The following is a 22,856-nucleotide window of genomic DNA, read 5'->3' as shown; positions in this document are numbered from 1 at the left end:
AATCCAGTGTAGTTGTTCCACCAAGTCTTTGGAACTTGCTCCTGAGTTATTATTAGACTACAACTTTGTACCTTATTTTATAAGAGAATTCTAAGTGAATCCAATGAATAATGGGGAGAAGCCACAGCCCACAGCAGGGCAAGTATTTTCCCACTGGAGAGCTTCTGATTCAAGCACAGACCCTCTAGTTAGAAAGATATGAACCACTGGCCAAGGCAGTTGCAGATTATAGGAACTCTGGTATATCAATATTTGAAGGCCACAGATTTTCACTCTGAATCTAAGCCCATATAGCCAACAAAATAAATCGGGCTACAAGAAACAACAATGTGACATGACCGTCTCTGAAGGACTCGGGTCAGAGAGAATCTGCTCCAGAGAAAACGGGCATAAATATTGTACTGTATCATTCCAGGGAGAAAGCGATGCAGACATACGCCGATAGATGGCGCTGCCTCATGCCATTTCCTAAAGCCCTGATTGGCGAATCCATTTATCAGGCAGGAGCGGGGGAAGAGATGGGAAGTTGAGCAGCGAGTGTCACCTTTCTTCCGGTCCCCGCTTTCTCCTTTCCGCTTCTCTGCAGTTCCGGCGGCTGCTGAGGACGTGGCTTTTGGCTCACCGGCCTCTTCCTGTTCCGCGGCGGGCTGAGCCTGCTGCGGGCTGTCATTTACCTGTTCGCTCACCCGGCCCTCCGCCCGTGGAGGATGAGGAGGCCCCGCGGCGGCGGAGGCGGCGGCGGTGGCGGCTGAAGAGGCCGGGCGTGAGAGCCGGCAATGGAAGAAAAGTTCAGCGGGAGCAGCAGCGAGGCCCTGGCCAGAGGCGGGCGGCTGGGGCCTGTGGATGTACCCAGCGCCCGGTAACTGACCGTCCCGGGAGCGTTTAGCCGAGAGGGCGAGCGGGTCCAGGCGGAGCCTGCGAGGAGGGTTCTTATTTCTTTTGATGGGTCATTTTGACAGGACGCCGCCTGCAAGCCGGGCTAACGTGGAGGCATCGTCTCTGTAGAGCAAAGGCTTTCTCGGCCAGGTCTTTCAATGGAAGACGCGGCGAAGCCCCGTTAGACTTTTTGCAGTTTATGCACCCCGTATCCTCATCAGAGGTTCTTTATTCCTTGCGGTGAAAGCCAGACAGGGACAACAAGCACCTGTTCTTTCCCACCTGTCGCTTCGTTATGTTATCCTACACCTGCTAGGTTTCTTCTCTGCAAAACTATTAAAGATTGTCTGTCTGTCTGTGTGGGTGGGTGAGAGAGAGAGAGAGATGGCTATGTAATTTTAAGGCGGTATTTTCGAAAGTAGTTAACCATGGTCGTCTAACAAAGATGATGAGGGGACTGGAGGCTAAAACATATGAAGAACGGTTGCTGCAGCTGGGTATGTCTACTCTAGTCTGATGCAGAGAAGGATTAGGGGTGACATGAGAGCAGTGTTCCAATATATCAGGGGTTGCCGCAAAGAAGAGGGAGTCAAGCTATTCTCCAAAGCACCTGAGGGCAGGACAAGAAGCAATGGGTGGAAATTAATCAAGGAGAGAAGCAACTTAGAACTAAGGAGAAATTTCCTGACAGTTAGAACAATTAATCAGTGGAACAACTTGCCTCCAGAAGTTATCAGTTTTTAAGAAGAGATTAGATAACCATTTGTCTGAAGTGGTGTAGGGTTTCCTGCCTAAGCAGGGGGTTGGACTAGAAGACCTCCAAGGTCCCTTCCAACTCTGCTATTCTATTCTATTCTATCCTATCCTATCCTATCCCTATCCCTATCCCTATCCCTATCCCTATCCCTATCCCTATCCCTATCCCTATCCCTATCCCTATCCCTATCCCCTAGGAAAAGCTTCCCAAATGGCTTTGTACCTAATGATGGACCAGAGGCTTCTTTTTTCTAGCCTGCTGCCTTAATCACTACACCAAACTGGCTCCCCAGTTAACAAAATAGATGCACAATTTCCTTTAGTCATACATCACTATTCACCTAGAATAGCAACAGTTCTTTTACACTAAGCTTCTTTAGTGTAGTAAAGCCTACACTGAGCCAGATTCAGAGTTCAGTTTTAAAATATTTTCATTTGTCAAAACCAACTTTATTTATCTTAGACCCCAAGAAAACCCTAGCAAATACTCTGTGACTTAGATAACCGGGTAAAATTTACTAATTTTTATTATAGTCGAATTACCACATCCTTGAATTCTTCCCGGATTTTTTTCCCCCAAAATCCCCATAGGAGCCTTTTTTTCCCCTCTGGTCTAAAGTCAATGTATTATTAGATGGTAACCTGGACAGACCTCAATCTCCCATATTAAAACCATACTTGAACACACTGAATCGTAAGGACTGAATCTATTTCTCATTTTTATCTATCACTTTAGCCTATATTGTAGAAGTCAAACTAGTTCCTTAAAGTTTTGAGTGTCTTGGTTGTATGTAACTTATGCATGCATATTAAATTGTTGTATTGGACTATAAATCAATAAATATGCAAGTGGGATATTTGCTAATAGTACCCTGTTTTCCTGAAACTAAGACATCCCCTGATAATAAGCCCAGTCGGGCTTTTGAGCGCATGCGCTAAAATAAGCCCCCCCCAAAAATAAGCCCTCCCCGAAAATATTTAAACGCAGAGCTAGAAATCAGGTAAGACGGCAAGAGGAGCCCCAACTTGCTCCATGTGTCCCAAAATAATAAGACCTCCACGAAAATAAGGCTAAGTGCTTATTTTGGGGTTAAAAAAAATAAGACAGGGTCTTATTTTCAGGGAAACACAGTAAATGTTTGCTATTAGGAGTACTGGACTGGACCAATCCAGGATGCATCTTTTGTTTTAAATAACTTCTAGTAAAGCAGAGAAATTAACAATGGGATAGTATTTTGAGGAACAAATGCATCATGGATAGTACAATTATGCTTACTTCATATAATTCCAGAGTATAAATAAAGACAGGTGCATTTAGTTCTCATAGCATTTTATACCTTAAGTATTTGATTAGCCACTGGGCATTATAAATCAGAAATCGTTTCATGTAGTTATCCATTAAAAATATATTCAAGTTAAGTAATTAAATCTTTTGAATTGTCTTACTTTTGATTTTTCCAATTTTAATTCTAGAATTGATACATTGAAAGTTAACTTACCTAAAATACGTTTACCTAATTGTATAGAATGAAAAGTTAACATTTAACTTTTTTTTTCTTCTTTTCAGCCTGACTAAATATATAGTGTTACTATGCTTAACTAAATTTTTGAAGGCTCTAGGATTATTTGAATCCTATGATCTCTTGAAAATAGTTCACCTTGTACAATTTATCTTCATTGTAAAACTTGGGTGAGTTGACTTTTTTTTTCCAGCATTTGTTATTATCATTTGTTTTGTATCTAAACTTCTATGGAGATTCTCAGTCATCCAGGTCACAACTGTCCCAAAGATGCTTTTTCAAGAGGCAACTGAACTTTCTTGTTTTTCTTTGAAGATGTTTCACTTCTCATCCAAGAAGCTTCTTCTGCTCCAAGCTGAAAAATAAGAAAGTCCAGTTGCCTCTTGAAAAAGCATCTTTGGGACATTTGTATCTAAACATTTTTCCTGGGGGAGGTGGCCATCATCATAGACTTGTTGAGCTCATAGGACTGTTGAAAATTTATGGTCCTGTTAACCAAGCATACTCCCTCATTTTAATTCTTTTTCATAGCCATCTCTAGTCGCTGTTAGAGTCAGTCAGATCAATGAATGTTATTTTGTCACAAAAAAATTTAGTTTGCTAAAATAATTAGCATTAATTTAGAGTTGAGACCATTGTCAAAAGTATGTTTGCAAATTACTTTTGGTTAACTGGCTAGTAAAAATGTTGCAGATGTATTTATAAGTTTATTTCTACATATCTTTTAAATAAGTATGTAGAAATAAATACATAAACAATGCAGAAATTCTGTTTTTCTGTAGCTTTCTATAAATCCATATTAATTCCTACATGAAATAAAATGTGTTGGGTTCCAGATTAGAAACGATGGATTTGTTTTATTCTGTGAAATGAATGCTTTAAAATGCCATAGTCAAATTTACAGGATATATAAATATAATGTAGGCACTGATCTTTTTTTCTAAATTGCAGTCATTGACTAACAGGATTTTGTATTTGTACAGATCTGCATTTTTTACAATTTTGATTCAAAAACCATTTTCTTCTGGAAAGCCAGTAACTAAGCATCAGGTCTGTAGAACTTTGATTACAGAGATCATGTTTATATGAACTTGTTTAAAGGAATTGTTAAAGTGTCTAGACAAGCTGTGTATATGTATAGATCAGAACATAGCATATAGAATTAGAATGACAGAACGTTTATTTCAGTTGGAAATCAATTGTAGTATTGCAGAAACTTCCCCAAAATTATATTAAATCATATGAAAGATTCAATATATTTTTCATGATTTGCATTGGAAAATGCATTTTAGAAAGCTTAAAAATATTGTGTCTGTTACATATTTCTGTCTCTGCAATAGTTTATTAAAGTTAAGAATTGATTTAATCAGGTTGCCTATTGAAATACTTTGAAAACAAAATATTAGTTCTCTACATTATTTATACTTTGTTATATTTACAATCCAAGACCAAATGCCATTCTCTAAAGTAACCAAAGCTCAATTGTCAGTTCAAGAAATTATATATTAGCTGCTATTACAGGTAATCCTCGACTTACAACAGTTCATTTAATAACTGTTCAAAGTACAGTGGCACTGAAAAAAGTGACATGACTATTTTTCACACTTAACAACCATAACAGCATCTCTATGGTCACATGATCAAAATTCTGACACTTGACAACTGACTTATATTTATGATGGTTGCAGTGTCTGGAGATCTTGTGATCAAGCAAAGTCAATGGGGAAGCCAGTTCACTTAACAACCATGTTACTAATTTAACAACTGCAGTTACTCACTTAACAGCTTTTGCAGGAAAGGTCGTAAAATGGGGCAAAATTCACTTAACAAATATTTCACTTAAGAACAATTTGGGGTTCAATTGTGGTGGTAAGTCGAGGACTATCTGTATTACAGGCAGAAGTGTCATTTAATTTCGTGCATTTATTTAAAGTATTTTATGTGCCACAACTTTGGGTGGCTCACAACAAAAATAAAACCAAAACAGCAATAACAACAACAAACAGTACATCACCAAATACAATTCCCCAGCTCTAACCTTACCCTTTCCCAATGCTTGGGGGAAGAGCCAGCTTCCTGAAAGCTAAAATATTGAGGTCCTTCTAGGAGGAAGTTGTATGCAGTATTTTGTGAGAAAATTTAGCGACAAGTATTCTGAGTTCATTTGCTATATATTAATGAATTAGTTCAGTCTAGAATTGGGGGTGTAGCATTTTGGTAATGAAATTATTTTGTTGTGAGATAAGGGCTGAAATTATCCAATTCCTTTTGGGGAGAGAATTTTGGAGTTTTTAAATGTTTTTTAAAACGTTTAAAAACAATGTGTAATAGTTCATTTTATGTTAAGCTGATTTTATGTGTTTTTCTCAGGATGGTAGAGTTTGGTGTTACAGCCCTATAGAGCTTTGGATACTGCAGAGAAAAGAGTTTAGTGGGCATCAAATGGCCTCCAAAATTCTATATTTCTGCAATTGTACTAAAACTGTTTAAATATGAATTATTGAATTGTGTATTTCAGAGTTAAATAATCTAACAAAACATTGTGTGTGCTTTTTAAGAGAATAATTCGGATTCAGAATTGAGTATAAGAATCCTCATGCATTTTTTCTTTTCTTCCAGTGGATCAAAATAATTAAACATGCCGTTGTTGGTTGTATAATATCATTCTTGTGGTTTTTTGGCCTCACTCTGTGTGGACCACTAAGGTAAATATATTGTGGGTTTATCCATGAAAAATGTGATGTACAAATCAAGTTTATGTATGTTAGCCGCCTCCAATCTTACAGAAGTATAAAAGGCTAAACTAAAAGGTTACAATACAATATCTTAAAACAGACTGAGATACCACAAATGTCCATGGTAGTAGCATCGATTTCCTGGACTGTGAATTAAAACTTACATTATAACTCTTGGAGAAGCTTTAATCTTTTTTCTTAACACCATTTTTTAACCAGTATATTAGGTCTAGAATTCATATCTTTATGGTAGCCCAAAACAAAAGTTATGTTAGGCCAGACCCATCCCTTCAGTGCAATCCTATACCTCTGTCTTCAGAAATTGATCCATTTAGTGATGCAGAAGGAGTTTCTCCAAGGGTAGGACTTGTACTTATTCTGTGCAAGGTTACTTAAGAGTAATATTGAGAAAATATGGATGAAATTTTTAATATGTAGACCATCGTTGAATCAGAGAGAGGCAGAATTTTATTTCTGTTGTGCCTTGCAAAACTCAGCAGATGATATACTGTATCCCCCACCTTCAGATGAGAAGGTACTGCAACAACTGTTCTGATTAAGTTGGTAGAAAGAATTCCAGAATACTGTTTGAGTGAGCCTCAGATTTTCAAATTAGTGTCTTAACAAAATTTGGTTACTTTGGCTGTGTTCTTCTTTTGCAGAACTGTGTTGATTTTTGAACATAGTGATATTGTTGTCATTTCGTTACTCAGTGTCCTGTTCACAAGTTCCAAAGGAGGACCAGCAAAGGTATCATTGGTTTTACAAAAAACTTTATGTAATAAAAGTTTTCATATTATCTGTTTTTTTTGTTGCCACAAGTTATTCAGAGTATTTGTCTCCTTTTATAACCAGCTTCTCCATTTTTTTCCCCAGACTAGAGGTGTGGCATTTTTTATAATTGCTGTGATCTGCCTGCTGCTTTTTGATAATGATGATCTCATGGCTAAAATTGCAGAACACCGTATCCTTTCTGATTTTATAATAGAGAGAAATTTTTTTACTAGCTGCTTAAGACTGTTAACATATTGCAAAAAATGAAGTACTTTATTCTGTTAGAAATTGTGCCCAATTGAACTACTATTTCTGAAATAAATTTGCTAATACGTAACACTATTATTAGTGGTTATGTAATAGCATACTTTTGTATGCTGAGGCATGTTGGTTTTTATTTTAAAAAAGTAGTTAATTTCCTTAATTTTCTTCTTCTTTGAAAAATAATGAGAAAGGAAACTATAGTTATACCCTTTTCCACTCCTGTAAATTAATGTGGTAATGAAAAGATCTAAGGTTTTGGGCTTTTTTTGCTTTGCCTATATATAACAATGCTTATTGTTTATTGTCTATATACCATTATGCTCTGCAAGGAATATAGCATTTTTGTTTTAATGTGCAAGCAGAATAAACTGAAAAATACAGCTTAACCTGCTGTTGTTTCCAAACAATAGAAAGTAAAATAACTTTACTGTAATATCTTTAGCTCTTATGAAAAACTGGTACTTAACTATAATCAGGATTTATCCCTAGTGAGAAAGTATAAAAAACTGACACCCCAAGTGCTCTTTATAATTCTCTGCTATAATCCCTATCCCTGAACCAGATCATTTGAAGCTTTAAAGCAGGGATGTCAAACTCAAGGCCCGTGGGTTGCATCCAGCCCATGAGGTGCTTAGATCTGGCCCACAGGGCTGCCCTGGAAACAGCAAAGGACCAGCCCGTAGTGCCTCTGCCAGCGAAAATGGAGCCCGGGAGGGCCACGTACGGCCCTCTGGAGCTCCATTTTCGCTGGCAGAGGGCTGCAAGCCATTACTGCCCGAAAACAGGTGCCCCTGACATGAGTGATGTCAAGCTGGCCACGCCCCCCCTAGGCCACACCACCTGACACCCCACCCCACCCCCGAGATCAAACACAACTCTGATGCGGCCCTCAATGAAATTGAGTTTGACACCCCTGCTTTAAAGCAAGGAGTAGTTCTTTAAACTTGGGAGGGTGAGGGGGGTGGAGGGTGAGGGGGGCGGAGAGGGGGGCATATACAAAGTAAAGATTCAGCATGCTCTGATGCTGCCAAATAGACAATTTAACTTAATGGTTTCGTACAAAGTTAAAAGCATGAGGATACTTTATTTTCTACAATATCCCTTGGCCAATGTCTGTGGTCAAAGCAGTAATCTCTCAGTATTGCCTTTTGATTACCAAAAATGACTGGAAATTCATCATCATAGTTCCTCCTGAGGGCGTTCATGCAGGGTGGTCAGAAGAATGCGGTTGTCAGTCCAGAAAGCTACTGAGCTATTTAGGAAAATCCACAGTAGATACGCATCATAACACCAATTAAGCATTAGGTCAGAGGGCTCCATGCAGCTTGTAAAACCAGCTGTTACCGTGATCATAACCCTCTCTCACCATGGTTGCTGAAAGCACAATTTTCCAACATCTTATGACAGGTAACAGCTGATAACAGTAGTGAAATAAGTATAGAAGTAGTCCTCACATAATGACCATTTGTTCAGCGACTGTTGAAAGTTATGGCATTGCTGAATAAATGGTAGTTATGTCTGGTCCCCAAAATTATGGCCATACCTGCAGTCACATGATCAAAATTTGGGTGCTTGGCAACCTACCTGTATTTAGGACTGCGAGGATGCTTCAAAAGGGACCAAGCCAAGACTTGCTTGGATCAGGGTGGATCCTTAGTGACTGTTGAGATTTGGTTAATAACAACAACAGGGATTGCTGTTGCTAAATGATGTGGTCACATGACATCCCTCTTATAATCAGAGCACTTGTTGATGGAAATTTCAATCCCAATTATTGTCATAATTCATGGATTATCTAAATCAGTTTAAAAAAAAAAAATCCTGCAAACTCCCTGAAAATAGTGGTGCCCACTTGTCGTATGCTACCTTGTTACTTTATGAACCTCAGCCTCTCAAAAATATTAAGTCCAGTCAAGTAAAATTGTAGCTGGGTTATGAATTCCTCAACTCCGTTGATCAGGAATGTAAAATTAGAATCTAAATGATAATTTCTTCACATTGAAGAATTCTTAAATTGGTCCCATAAATAATTACTACAGTACTGCCCCCTTAAGAACATAAAGCACACAATTCTCCTTCAGAGGCCATTAACAATCTGCAATATAATGAGCCAGCTTTCTTAATAAATCAAGATCCAGATTTTTGGCATGTCTTCAGATTCTGTTTGAGGCTATGGAACACTACCTTTGGTAAGAGTAAAAAATAAGGAACAAGATGGAATTGATAGTGGAAGACTTTTCCATAAGATTTCAATGTAAAGGTTATAACTCACTTTGAAAACTTTCCCATTAGATTGAAAATTGTTATTTACTATATATTTTAGCATATGCATTCTAATCATGTTTCTAATTTGTGTGTTCTATGATTGGTTTTTTTAAAGAGGTATCAACCAATTAACATAAAGAGTTATAAACAGCTAACAAAATAATATAAACATTTACAAAAACCCAAAAAGAAAAAAAAAGGCCTGGGAAAATTATACCATGAACAAAACAATTCCAAAATATTTGCCCAGATTGTTAAAAAGTCCTCTTACTTGTTCCCTTGTTTTTCACCTTTAATGCAATCGTTTGTGATTGAGTATTGCTTAGCTTATCCTTCAAAAATCAGATGAAACTCATTTTTTCACTATAGGGATTATCTTTCATTTAATTTCTTTAAGAAAGTAATTAATAGAAATCAGAATGTTGTTATCTATGCTTGAATGAGACAGGGATAAGGTCCTGTTGCAGAATTTTCCTGAACTTCAAATTTTTTAGCTGAAGGACATCACGACAGCGCTCTAACCCATATGCTTTATACAGTCATCACTTTCTTAGGAGTTGCAGACCATAAGGTAAATGCTGAATAAACTGTTGAAAAGTTAGTAACTTAATTATTTTAATTGGTTACTGTTAGCAAACATTTTTTAAAAAGTACTATTAATAGTTTCTGCTGAATTGTTTCAAATTTTTTGGATATGCACAGTCCTTAAATGTAAGTATCTTTGTAGGTGAAGGAGGTGTTAAAATCATCTTTTACCTGGAGGAAAATCCCATTGTACTTAGGGCAGCTTACCTCACAGTAGAAATACTATGTTGTATTGCAACATCATTAACAAATAATTTTTTATTTAATGGCCTTCAATTTGCAGTAATTTATTATGTATTTGTATCATAATGGTAGTACCAGTATGTTAGGGAGCACAGGACTTGGATTTAGGAAACTGGAAACTTGGATTTCACTAGGTACAGCTGTAGGCATTGATTTTATCAATTGTTTACAAATTTCTGGGGCTGCTAATAATTTTATATGCATCTTTCTTCTGCTTTCTGAGAAAAATGTAAAGTTTGTGGTGTTTATTAATAGAGATATACTTAAAGGAATATTGAGCATTTGTTTTTTAAAGTGTTAATTGAAGTCTTTTTCTTTTTTCTTTTGGTAGGGTGGAGTAATCTTGCTTGTATTAGCATTGTGTTGTAAAGTTGGATTTCACACAGCTTCCCGAAAACTCTCAGTCGATATTGGTGGAGCCAAACGCCTTCAATCATTATCACATCTTGTTTCAGTTCTCCTTCTGTGTCCTTGGGTGATTGTTTTGTCTCTGACAACAGAGGTAATTAGCATCACTTGACTATTAAAGAGAAAGCAGCATTCTGATGTCAAAATGTTATATCTAAGTCATTTTTGTTACTGGAGTCAGTACCTTCAAGCCGTGACTCTTGGAGAGGCAGTTTTGTTTGCACCATGCCTTTCCCAAAAGAATGGGGATGTCGGGATTGAAGCTTCTGCAGTTTCATCTTGAAACATGTTCTCTAGAAGAAGTGGCTTTTGGCACTTCTCCCATTTCCCAAAGAGAAAGGGAACAAAATGGATAAAATAGAAGCACCTCCTGGTGTGACTATCCCACCTTTATCATAAAGGTATGAGGGGGGCAATCAAAGCAGAATAGCACATCCTGTTCAGGGTAAGGGAAAGAGGCTTTGAAGGGGCAGGTTCCTGCAGTGTGTCACAGCTTGACACAGAGAATACTATAATAGTTATTAGATGAAATTATGAAGGAATAGGTGAATGCTAACAATAACAATTGCACTTAGACTTGTATATACTGCTTTACAGTGCTTTATAGCCCTCTCTAAGCAGTTTACAGAGTCAGCATATTGCCCCCAAACAATCTAGGTCCTCATTTTACCAACCTCAGAAGAATGGAAGGCTGAGTCAACCTTGAGCCGGTCAGAATCAAACCAAACTGTGGCAGCTGGCAATCAGCAGAAGTAGCCTGCAGTAGTGCATTCTAACCACGGCTCTTCTATTACATATGCTTTGCCAATTACAGAAGTTAGAAATGCAACTATAGTCCACTTTGTTTCTGAAACTGATATCAAAATTCCAGCTGATTTTCACCACTCCAAATTTCACTTTCATTTTTTTAATAACTCATCAGTTTAACCCAGTTTCTTGCTAGCTTTAAGAACATTGTCTTTATAATTTTATAAATTTTACTACCCTTTCCTTAACTATTTTTATAAATGTAACGGGCTATAATTGGAAAGTGTGTTGGGGGTATCTTCGAGTCATTCTTGACTTCTGGGAATTGCCTGGACAAGTCCCTGCAGTTTTCTTGCCAAGGTTTTTTGGAAGTGGTTTGCTGTTTCCTAATTCCTAGGGCTGAGAAAGAGTGACTGGTTTAAGGTCACCAAGCTGGCTGACAAAACCAAGCTGGTTTTGTGCCTAAAACAGGACTAGAATTCATTATCTCCTTCCTGGTTTCTAGCCTGGTACCTTAACCACCAAACTGGCTTTCTAATTGGAAAGTTGATCAATTAAAATTCTGAATTTACTGTGATGCACAGTAGTGATGTAGTGATTACTAGAGTAAGTTCTTGGATATTTGTGATTAATGTTGTACTCAGGGATTTTAATCTGATCTCGCACGATATTTTCTTACAGTATATATTTATTTATCTTAATAATCCTGTAGGTACTTATTCCTGAACTGTTAAGAGATCCTGACTACACAGTGTTGTTTTCAAATCCTAAAATGTGTTGATAAACAATGCTAATTTTTGTTCATTTCAAAAGTGAAGAAAAATACATTTGTTCAATAATGTATAACAATATTTAAATATTACTGCCTGTATTTACATATTTGCATATTTTGATTGCAGAGCAAAGTAGAATCATGGCCTTCCCTCATCATGCCCTTTTTAAGTGTAATCTTTTTTGTCATAATTTTGGACTTCTATGTAGAATCTATGTGTTTTGTCAAGATGGAAGCATCTAAATGTGCCCGTTACGGATCCTTTCTCATTTTCATAAGTGCTCTAATTTTTGGTAATTTTTGGACACATCCAATAACAAACCAGCTTCGTGCTATGAATAAACCAGCACACCAGGAAACTACAGAGCATGTTATATCTGGAGGAGTGGTAGTCAGTGCCATTTTCTTTATACTATGTAAGTATGACATAGTGAAATATTGTTCAAGACATTTGCATGTATTGATAAAAGACCTTGATATCACAAAATGCATTCATTTGCAGTGTTTTTATCCCAAATACTGTGCTGAAATTTCTAGCTGTAAATCATCACTATTGCTACTATAGAGATTTGGTTCAAAGAGAACTGCATTGTTCATTTTAAAATAATAAGTTACACTAAGTGTTCTGAACTTAAACTTGTGTACACATGCAGGAAGGCATTCCCTGTTGGTTATTCTGTTGCCATATTAAGACAAGGTTATTAGGTTTGGAGTTTCTAGATTTTCTTTGAAAGCAATTCCTTGCTTCATTTTTATCAGTACCTATCAAATTGCATGAATTATCTCCTTTGAAAATCCTGCCTTGGTTAACATGTCCATAGGCTAAATTGCAGAAATAGATCAGGTTTTTTTAATTGGAGGTTTCTTGCTAGTCAATTCATGAAAGATGAGTGATTAGTTGTTTAATTTTTTAAAAAACATATCTAGTGCTCAGGCCCATCTCAAGGCCTTGCTAATTATTGTTTTTCTCAGCTGCTGTGTATTTTAATTTTTGTATATGTTTTTGTTTCATCTTTTTAATATTGTTCCTCACCCTGATTCATTGTTGAGATGGTGGCCGCATACATTGATTAAATAAATAAATTCAATACCATCATGGGGCTTAACTTGAAGCACAAAGAAACAATATCACCCTATGCATTAGGTGATTAAGTGGCGAGTATGATATAATATTGAATAGTCTGAGTCTCTGGGAAAAGAACTTTTTAAAATGCGTTTGTATTTCATGTGTGATATAGGCTTTTTTTTCCCTTTTCAGCTGCCAATATTCTTTCCTCCCCAACACGGAAAGGGCAGAAAGGCACTCTTATTGGTTATTCTCCAGAAGGAATACCACTGTACAATTTTATGGGCGATGCTTTACAACACAGCTCTCAGTCCTTGCCTCGATTTATTAAAGAATCACTGAAGCAAATTCTTGAGGAGTCTGATTCAAGGCAGATCTTTTATTTTCTATGCCTAAATCTGGTAAGCTTATCTTTAAAATAGTTAATCCTGTGTGAGTTTGAGAGAGAGAGAGAAATATATGAAATTACTTTTTTTGTTATTTGGCATTGAGAATAAAACAGAAGCCTCCGTTTAATGTAAACCTCTCTGGAAGGGTCTGCACTGATCATATAGTCCAGCCTTACAATTTTAGACAAAAGACTGCATCTTAATGGAAGCTTCTCAAGGAAATCCCAGTTTCTCCATAGATAACTTGATAAAACAGTTTTATGTATAAGGACTGCAGTCAGAGATTAATTTTATTTCTCTGCATTTTCATATGAATGTTAACTTCACAAAAAATGTATATATCCTTAAGGATCTAAGTCATCCATTTAGTCAGCAGTAAAACTAATGACAGTGTTTTACAGAACTATGTAAATGACTTGTGAACTAATCTGAAGGGCAGCTGCTTTTAAAACTGATGACAAAATTCAAAAGCATTAGGTGATATGGGACGAGACATTGTTGGTCATAGGATATAAAGTGGGTGGGAGAAGGAAACACTAAAGTAAGAGTTCCTTTCCATTACTTTTGTATGTTCCTAGATAATATTAATCAGCTTCATCCAAGATTTGTACTCCAAAGTCCAGAATATGCTGTCTTACTCAAAAATTGCAACTGTACAAGAAGGAGCTCTATCTCAGTGTGCGGAATTGATTGACTTGGAGTAGCACTTACTTTCTGTTTCCTCTTGGAAATAGGGTGATATTTTGTTCTCTTAGCTGTTTCCTTGGCCACATTGCCCAACCATTGTTAAAAGCCTTGTTAAAAACATTTTTGATCCTGTCTTAAACTATGTATTTTAAACGTTCAGGCATAAAATTGCAAATTGAAAAGAAATAATGGATCAGCGGATTGTTTTACTTTTATCAAAGCTAGATAAAATACTAAATTACTAAAAGCAAAAAACTATAGCAATAGCACTGCAGATACTGCAGATGCAGTGGCACAGTGGTTAGAATGCAGTAGTGCATGCTAACTCAATGTTCACTCCAGGAGTTTGATTCTGAGTGGATGAAGGTTGACACAGCCTTCCATCCTTCCAAGGTCAGTAAAATGAGGACCCAGATTGTTGGGGGCAATATGCTGATTCTGTAAACCACCTAGAGAGGGCTGTAAAAGTACTGTGAAGATGTATATAATTGCTATTGCTAGACTTATATATTGCCCCATAGTGCTTCATAGTACTCTCTGAGCAATTTACAAATATCAGCATATTGCCCCCAACAATCTGGGTCCTCATTTTACTGATCTCAGAAAGATGGAAGACTGAGTCAACTTTGAGTTGGTCAGGATCGAACTCCTGGCTGTGGGCTGAGTTAGCCTGCAATACTGCATTCTAAGCACTGTCCCACCACAGCTCAAAAGACAAGCAGTGAAACTTTTTTCTACATCTCTGTTTTAATAGTTGTGAAACAGAAATCATTCTCAGGTATAATTTTCTCTCTTATACAAGCAAACATTTGAAATGCTTATTGAGAATATAATTTTCTTCCAGATTATACTTTGTAGAGTAGTATATGTATCTTTATTTTTTTTTCCCATTAGATATGAATTTTTCTAATCAGTTTTATATGTAACACTAAAATGTGTTTCATTTTCAAAGACAACATATTTTTTTTATTTTTTTTAGGCTTTTACATTTATAGAGTTATTTTATGGTGTATGGACCAATAGTCTAGGATTAATTTCGGATGGATTTCACATGCTTTTTGACTGTTCAGCTTTAGTTATGGGTCTCTTTGCAGCACTGATGACTAGATGGAAAGCAACCCGTATATTCTCCTATGGGTATGTATACTGAATAAATTATAAAGATTTCTTAAAGGGTATAAAGACAAAGTTGTGAGACTAAAAGATAGGTAATTTACACCAAATAAACATAATGAAAAGACTCAGTTTACACTATTTATTTATTTCTTATACTTATATGCCACCCTTCTCCCAAAGGACTTGGGGCGGCTCACAGAAATTAAAACAATGAAAACAATAAAAATAGCTACTAAAATAATCAATTAAAATCTCCAATTAAAAATCACCTATCAGATCAGAAAATTTGTTGGAAAAGCCATGTCTTCAGGTCACAGCGGAAAGAGCGGAGGTCGGGGGCCGTCCGGAGCCCCGTGGGTAACCCATTCCAGAGGGTTGGTGCGTCCACAGAGAACGCCCTCATCCTGGACGCCACCAGCTGACATTGTCTGGACGATGGCACCCGGAGGAGGGCAGTCCTATGTGAGCACACAGGGTGGTGGGAGGCAGGCAGAAGGTGGTCCTGCAGGTACCCTGGGCCCATGCCATGTAGGGCTTTATAGGTAAGTACCAGCACCTTGAAGCGGATCCGAAGGACCACCGGTAACCAGTGCAGCTCGCGCAGGAGAGGTGTAACACGGGAGTAACGGGAAGCTCCCGTAACAACCCGCGCGGCCACATTCTGGACCTGCTGGAGCCTCCGGGTACACCCCAAGTGCAGCCCCATGTAAAGGGCATTGCAGTAGTCCAAACGATAGATAACGAGAGCTTGGGTGACGGTACGGAGGGCATCCCTGTCTAGGAAAGAGCGTAACCGGCGAACCTATGCAAAAGCCTCCTGGTCACGGCCGCCAGATGGTCCACTAAGGACAGCCGCAAATCCAGGAGGACGCCTAGATTGCGAGCCCTTTCAGAGGGAGTAAGCAACTCCCCTCCCATCAAGAGTGATGGGGCCACTAGACCATGAGATGCCGGCAACCACAGCCACTCGATCTTGGAGGGTTTGAGTCTGAGCCTGTTCCTACCCATCCAGACCCGTACCACCTCCAGGCACTTAGACATCACAGAAAGGGCATCTCTGGGTTGGTCCAGGGTGGAGATGTAAAGCTGGGTATCATCAGCATACTGATGATATCTCACCCCAAAACTGCGAATGATCTCACCCAGCGGCTTCATATAGATGTTAAAGAGCAAGGGGGAGAGAACCGATCCCTGAGGCACCCCACAAGTGAGGGGCTTCAGGGAGGATCTCTGTCCCCCGCCCAGACAAACTGCGTGCAACCCGAGAGATAGGAGGAAGACCACTGCAAAACAGTGCCCCTCACCCCCAACCTGCCAAGTCGTCACAGTAGGATACCATGGTCGATGGTATCGAAAGCCGCTGAGAGGTCAAGTAGGGCCAGGATGGAGGAATAGTCCCCACCCCGGGCCCGCCAGAGATCATTCACCAGAGCAACCAATACCGTTTCCGTGCTGTGTCCGCGCCTGAAGCCCGATTGGTACGGGTCTAAATAATCCGTTTCCTCCAGGAATTGTGGAATTTGGTGTGCCACCACGGACTCAACAACCTTCGCTATAAAGCGAAGGTTGGAGATGGGACGAAAGTTGTTCAAGGAGGCTGGATCCAGGGCAGGCTTCTTGAGAAGGGGTCAAACCACCGCCTCCTTAAGGGTGGCGGGGAAGACCCCATCCCTCAGCGAAGCATTGACAATCGCCTGGATCCAGTCTCTGGTCACCTCTCTGGTTGCCGCAACAAGCCAGGAGGGACACGGGTCCAACAAACACGTGGAGGCCCCAATCTACCAACAATCCTGTCCACTTCATCTACGGATACAGGTTCAAAGTCAACCCAGATGTTGCCTTCAAGGCTTGCTCCCATCTCCTCATCAGACCCTGCCCAGTCAGAGTCTAAACCCGTCCAGATCTGAGCGATTTTGTCTTGCAGAAATTGAGCAAAATCATCAGCACTGCCCTGCAGTAATTTACACTAAAGTAAACAATAATATATTGTTTTTGAATAATCACAATTTATGTATTGTCTTAAGACACTTTTTTAAAGCCGTGGTTTACAAACCAGGAGGAGAGACAGACTGTTCCCAACTCTTAATTTTCAACAAAATACTAAATACCTGGTTCCTATCCAAAGCCTTGGGTTAGGATGGGGATTGAGCCTTTTTTAGACTTTTAGTTCTGTCTTCCAGTCAACTTACTTACTTACTTACTTACTTACTTACTTACTTACTTACTTTCTTTCTTTCTTTCTTTCTTTCTTTCTTTCTTTCTTTCTTTCTTTCTTTCTTTCTTTCTTTCTTTCTTTCTTTCTTTCTTTCTTTCTTTCGAAACTAATATTGTTGCAGTATATTTAACAGCAGTCAGCCAGGGAATATAATTATATATGTGTGTTTTTGTCGTATTCTTTTTACTGCAGATTTTTAAATGTTCTATTTTTGTTTGCTTTTCTGTTTGTATTTGGGGAGGGGGAGGTTGGAATTTGTATTTTAACTTTAGGAATAAAATAATCTGTTAAAAAAAGAATCATGGAGTTTCCAGTCCCAATTAGTACTGTTAAACAAGGACTATCTGAAATCTTGGATTCTCAGAATAGTTTGAAATTTCAGCGTATTCAGAACATCTCAGTATATTTTCTCTTTAGTCTTATTCCTTGTTTTCTCAATTGCAGGTTTGGCCGTGTGGAAATTCTCTCAGGTTTTATTAACGGACTTTTTCTCATGGTAATAGCTTTCTTTGTCTTCACTGAGTCCGTGGCCAGACTGGTTGATCCTCCAGACATAGATACAAATATGTTGACTGTAAGTTTGTGAATTTTTGTTTTATATAATCTTTAAAAATACTGCTCCAAAGCATTTTTAAAATTCAGTATAAACAGGATTCACTTTTCCAAGCATTTCTGATGCTGTTAAGTTCATAGAACTTTCCCATGACAATGAAAATAAAGCACACTTAGCTGGCCTCAAAATTTTTAACCTCAAAAATTTTTAAATGGTGCTTTTCCTTCAGAGAAAAAATGGCGGGAAATGTGTAGAACTGAGGCTGGCAACTCAGAAAGCCTTTATGTGCCAGAGCCATTGAAATTTTACTACCTTTATGTGGCAATAACACTGAAGTGTCTGTAAATGGGCATATAGAGTGAGAATAACAACCTCGGGGAGTTGCTTTGGGCTGGTTTCTTTGTTTTCTTAGGCATAGTTAATAGCATTAAATAAAGTATAAAAAATTCTTTGTTCTCCTTCATGCAGCCTGTTTCAGTTGGAGGACTGATAGTAAACCTTGTTGGTATCTGTGCCTTTAGCCATGCCCATTCCCACGGGCCTTCTCGAGGAGGATGCCATGCACATGAACACAGTCATTCCCATCACAGCCATGGTCATGGCCATGGCCATTCCCACAATGACCACGGGCACTCTCATAATCATGGACACGGGCATGGATCGTTAGGAGGCAGCATGAATACTAATATGAGGGGTAAGTAGAAAGCAATGGATTTTTTATGACTTCAGTTTTTATTTATCATAGAATGACATATAATGTATCTTATTATAAGGACAGGCATCTAACAGGAAGGGCATCCAGCCAGTAAACGCTCAATTCTATTCAGTCGCCCTGACTCTACCCCGAATTAAGGGATTACAGGGTCGTAAAAGGGAAGTTTTTTAATGACATATAAGATAAAGGCCTTTGGCCTTGGATTGTGTGTGTTTGTTGTTTGATTTTTTTCATTCTTATCCAGTTCTTGTTATCTTTGCTATTTTTTATTCTTTATTTTTATTTCTGACTTTATTTTACTTGTGATCTGCCCATAGTTATTGGGAGTTGAGTGGCATACAAATGTAATAAATATTTTTTAAAAATAGATCATAAAAATATTTTAGGATATCAGGTTTTAAAATCTGATATGGATTGATTAGAGTACTTGATAGGAGTACTTATTTCTACTGTTCATGTCGTTTAACTACTAAGTGTATTAATGATCTGTGTTTCCTTCTCCACTCCAGGAGTGTTTCTACATGTCTTGGCAGATACCCTTGGCAGTGTTGGTGTTATCATATCAACAATTCTCATTCAACAGTTTGGATGGTTGATAGCCGATCCACTCTGTTCTCTATTTATTGCTACGCTGATTTTTCTCAGTGTTATCCCTCTAATAAAAGATGCTTGCCAAGTACTCTTGTTGAGACTGCCTCCAGAACATGAAAAAGATCTGCACGTGGCTTTAGAAAAGGTTAGAAGTAACAATGCCTATAATTTCATACAAATGACTTTTTTGGAGAAGCATAATATTGAACAGTATTACAAAATATTTATTACTCGTTATCCTGTGTTTTTTAACAGATCCAGAACATAGATGGTGTCATCTCCTACAGAGATCCTCACTTCTGGGGTCACTCTGCTAATGTGGTGGCAGGCACAATACATGTACAAGTAATGTCAGAAGTAATGGAACAGAGAATAATTCAGCAGGTAGCTCAGTATGTTCATTCTTCATGAAGCTTCAGTTCTCACACTTATGGCTTTCTCTAGATTAGTGAAATGTCAGTCGCCAATAGTACAACCAAATGGTAAAACCACCTTCGTGATAACATGTTTTGAAAGTTGTTCATTGTCTTCAATTAGTAGAATGTTTAAACCGGCAGGTAATTTTAACATGTTTTGCATGTAACTCCGCTGTGTGTGCATTGTTGAAGGCAATCTTGGTCTGGGGATTATTCATTTTCAAAGTTATTTCCAGAAGTTTCCAACAGGTGTAGCAGTGATAAGATGACTTCGATGAGGCAGGGATGGAACTGTGGAACACTTTACCCATTTTTTACATTTCAAAAAAAATAAGTACAACATATATGTAATTTGCTTAATGCATTTTTCTATTCCTTCCTTCCTTTTTAAAAAAAATGATGCTGAGATTGATCAGTGCTTTCACTGTAGATTTTGTGCATATTATGCCAATAGAAAAAAATAGAATCCTAGGTTAGACTTGCTGAGAGAACAAGTCATTCCTCTGCTGCCCAGAAAGAAGCTTTTAAAGAAAATACATTTTTCACATGCAGAAGTTTTACAATCTAGGTGATAGAATAATATTTCTTGTCTAAGAACATTTATCTTCCTTAGATCTTCAGAGAGAGTTTTGCTAAACATTTAACATTTGTATTTTACTGTTCATTTTTTGTTTAGGTATCAGCTGTTCTCAAAGATTCTGGTGTTAACAATTTGACTATCCAGGTGGAAAAGGAAGCTTATTTTCAGCATATGTCTGGCCTCAGTACAGGGTTCCATGATGTCCTTGCAATGACAAAACAAATGGAATCCATGAAGTACTACAAGGATGGTACTTACATCATGTAATTTGGAGTTCACATCTGTCAATTTCACTATCTTCATTATTTCATCAAGAGAATTTGCACATAAATGTACAGAATTTTTAGACAAACTGTTAATATACCTTTAAAACCAGATCAAGAGGTTTATAAAAATGTGGGACACCTAGGACATATGCTGTATATGTGGAAATAATGGCAATGTAAAATATTGTATTTGGTGTCTTATTAAACTGATTTTGCTATATGAATGTGGATGAGCACAAATGTATTGTACACTTTCCTCCAGAAGGAATAATGAACAATTCTCTCCCATTGCAACCTAAAATTGTTTTCATAAGCTTTGAAAAGGACATTAGCAGACTCCATAAAAAAATTGTCTTCAAAGTTATTTTGAAGTTTTGCTGGTGTATGTGTACTTACACATTGAGTGCAAATATTTTTAAAAACATTAAATACAAATGTACATTTTTATATTAATTCCATTTCTGTATACAATCCTATTTTCTAAGGACATCTTTTTTAATGAAGGAAAATAGATTCTGCTATAGAAATATTGTCAGGTGAATTAATTTTTTTAGAAGGAAAAATCCCTGGTAACCACAAATCAGGGAAGGAAAATATTTTTTTGTTTTTGCACTTCTGTGTTCCTTAGTTTGAACCACTGTGTAAAATAAATACTTTATAATTTTTATAAGTATCTAGTGAAATTATTGCATAAATTACAGGCTTAAAACTAGAAAAATTCAGTGACAATTGAGTTTTCTGCCTTGAGTCATATGTCCCTGATTATATGATAACGATACTGTGAGTACAATTTTCTATAGAATTTTAAGGAGTTATAGAGTTCCTCTAAAATGGCATAGAATATTTAGACAAGTTCAATACTTGTTATGGCAACACATATTGAAACAAGCAGAATAGGTGATGGTGAGATTGGAAACAGAACATAGGACTGGGAAGGATGTTTCTTCATTTCAAATGTAACAAGAATGAGATTATTAAAGGATTAATTTCCCTTAAATATCATTGACCCTTTCAGTATTTCAAATAATGGAGGCAATTGTCTATATGTATCAAAAAATTGTCCTTAATTATGCCCCTTATGATAATGAACTACATTTCTGCTTAATATGATGCAGTTTGTCTTCCCCACCACTCTAGAGCTATGAACGTTGAGCAAATATGTAGACAACATTATGTCTCTGTTGAATCTTGTATTGTCAACATTTAAATGAAGATAAAGGTATTTGGCACAATCCAGGACGTTTAAGTTTCATTCTGTGTTAAAATGCAGAATACATGACTTAATGGATGTGACAAATGTAAATAATTTGTCCAGAGTCCAACACAATATTTGGTAAGCAAACTGAGTAAATATAACCCAAGCCATTACAGCAGATGGCACCATCTAACAAACCCAATTCACCATCACCATATCCATAGCACAGTTGGACCTGAATGAGAAGAAATCCAACGGCTGTTGATCAGGCTGTAAAGAAGTGTCTTAGAAGCAAGCACTAGCAATGAATGCATTTTCATGTTGCTATTAATCAAACTATATGAATACTTCTATATAGTTACTAGAAATCAAGCTCAATTTGAAGAAATCTTCTGACCAGCAGGATAAAAACCTAAAAATGACCATTACTTGTTTCTACTCAAACTGAGTAGAGTACAACTGTATGACTACAATGTCCTTCAACAGTTTTATTATTTAAATTGTGTGAAGATGTTTTTCCTCAGTCAGTTTTCTTTATGTATTGGCCATGGCTACACAAGACCCATAGAGGTTTTATGATAACCTTACACAGCCTGGTGTTCCCCCACAACTACAACAGTCATCAGCCAACATAACCATTGCTTATTGGAAACAAGTAACTGCTTCAATAGCTCCATAACAGCAGCAGCAGTTTAATGACATCATGAAATCAACAGGTGTCATACATTGACAATATGGCAGCCTAGTGACTACTGAAGGCTTTTAAGGGTCCTAAATTTTGAATCCTATTTTCACCTGGGAATAAGCCAGTCTGAGGAGGCATTTCTGGGATTGTGCTGTTTGGTACCTGGAGATTTTACATACCATTAGATTTTAACAGGACAATTTCTTTTCAATCACATAAAAGCACCAGAGGTGGGTTTCAGCAGGTTCTGACCAGTTCTGGAGAACCGGTAGCAGAAATTTTGAGTAGTTCGGAGAACGGGTAGTAAAAATTCTGACTGGCCCCGCCCTCATCTATTCTCTGCCTCCCAAGTCCCAGCTGATCGGGAGGAAATGGGGATTTTTCGGTAACCTTTCCCTGGAGTGGGTGGGAATGGAGATTTTACAGTATCCTTCCCC

General features: G+C 37.7%; 1 protein-coding gene across 1 annotated transcript; it reads left to right on the top strand.

The window, feature by feature from the left end:
* Nucleotides 1-613: 613 nt before the first annotated feature.
* Nucleotides 614-21,209, top strand: SLC30A5 (solute carrier family 30 member 5). The gene is made up of 16 exons (XM_070938841.1): nucleotides 614-859; nucleotides 3,200-3,322; nucleotides 4,136-4,202; nucleotides 5,772-5,857; nucleotides 6,550-6,637; nucleotides 6,764-6,851; nucleotides 9,685-9,761; nucleotides 10,350-10,520; nucleotides 12,073-12,361; nucleotides 13,204-13,412; nucleotides 15,067-15,224; nucleotides 17,863-17,992; nucleotides 18,440-18,665; nucleotides 19,196-19,422; nucleotides 19,533-19,661; nucleotides 20,370-21,209. Exons 1-16 carry the CDS (start codon nucleotides 777-779, stop codon nucleotides 20,538-20,540), a joined length of 2,322 nt encoding a protein of 773 aa, XP_070794942.1. The 5' UTR covers nucleotides 614-776; the 3' UTR covers nucleotides 20,541-21,209.
* The last annotated feature ends 1,647 nt before the right edge of the window (nucleotides 21,210-22,856 follow it).

Source organism: Pituophis catenifer, unplaced genomic scaffold, assembly GCF_029215685.1.
Source record: "Pituophis catenifer annectens isolate HBS135680 unplaced genomic scaffold, rPitCat1.0.hap2 SCAF_2, whole genome shotgun sequence".
NCBI classification, from domain to species: domain Eukaryota; kingdom Metazoa; phylum Chordata; class Lepidosauria; order Squamata; family Colubridae; genus Pituophis; species Pituophis catenifer.
This window is presented reverse-complemented; position numbering and strand designations above follow the sequence as displayed.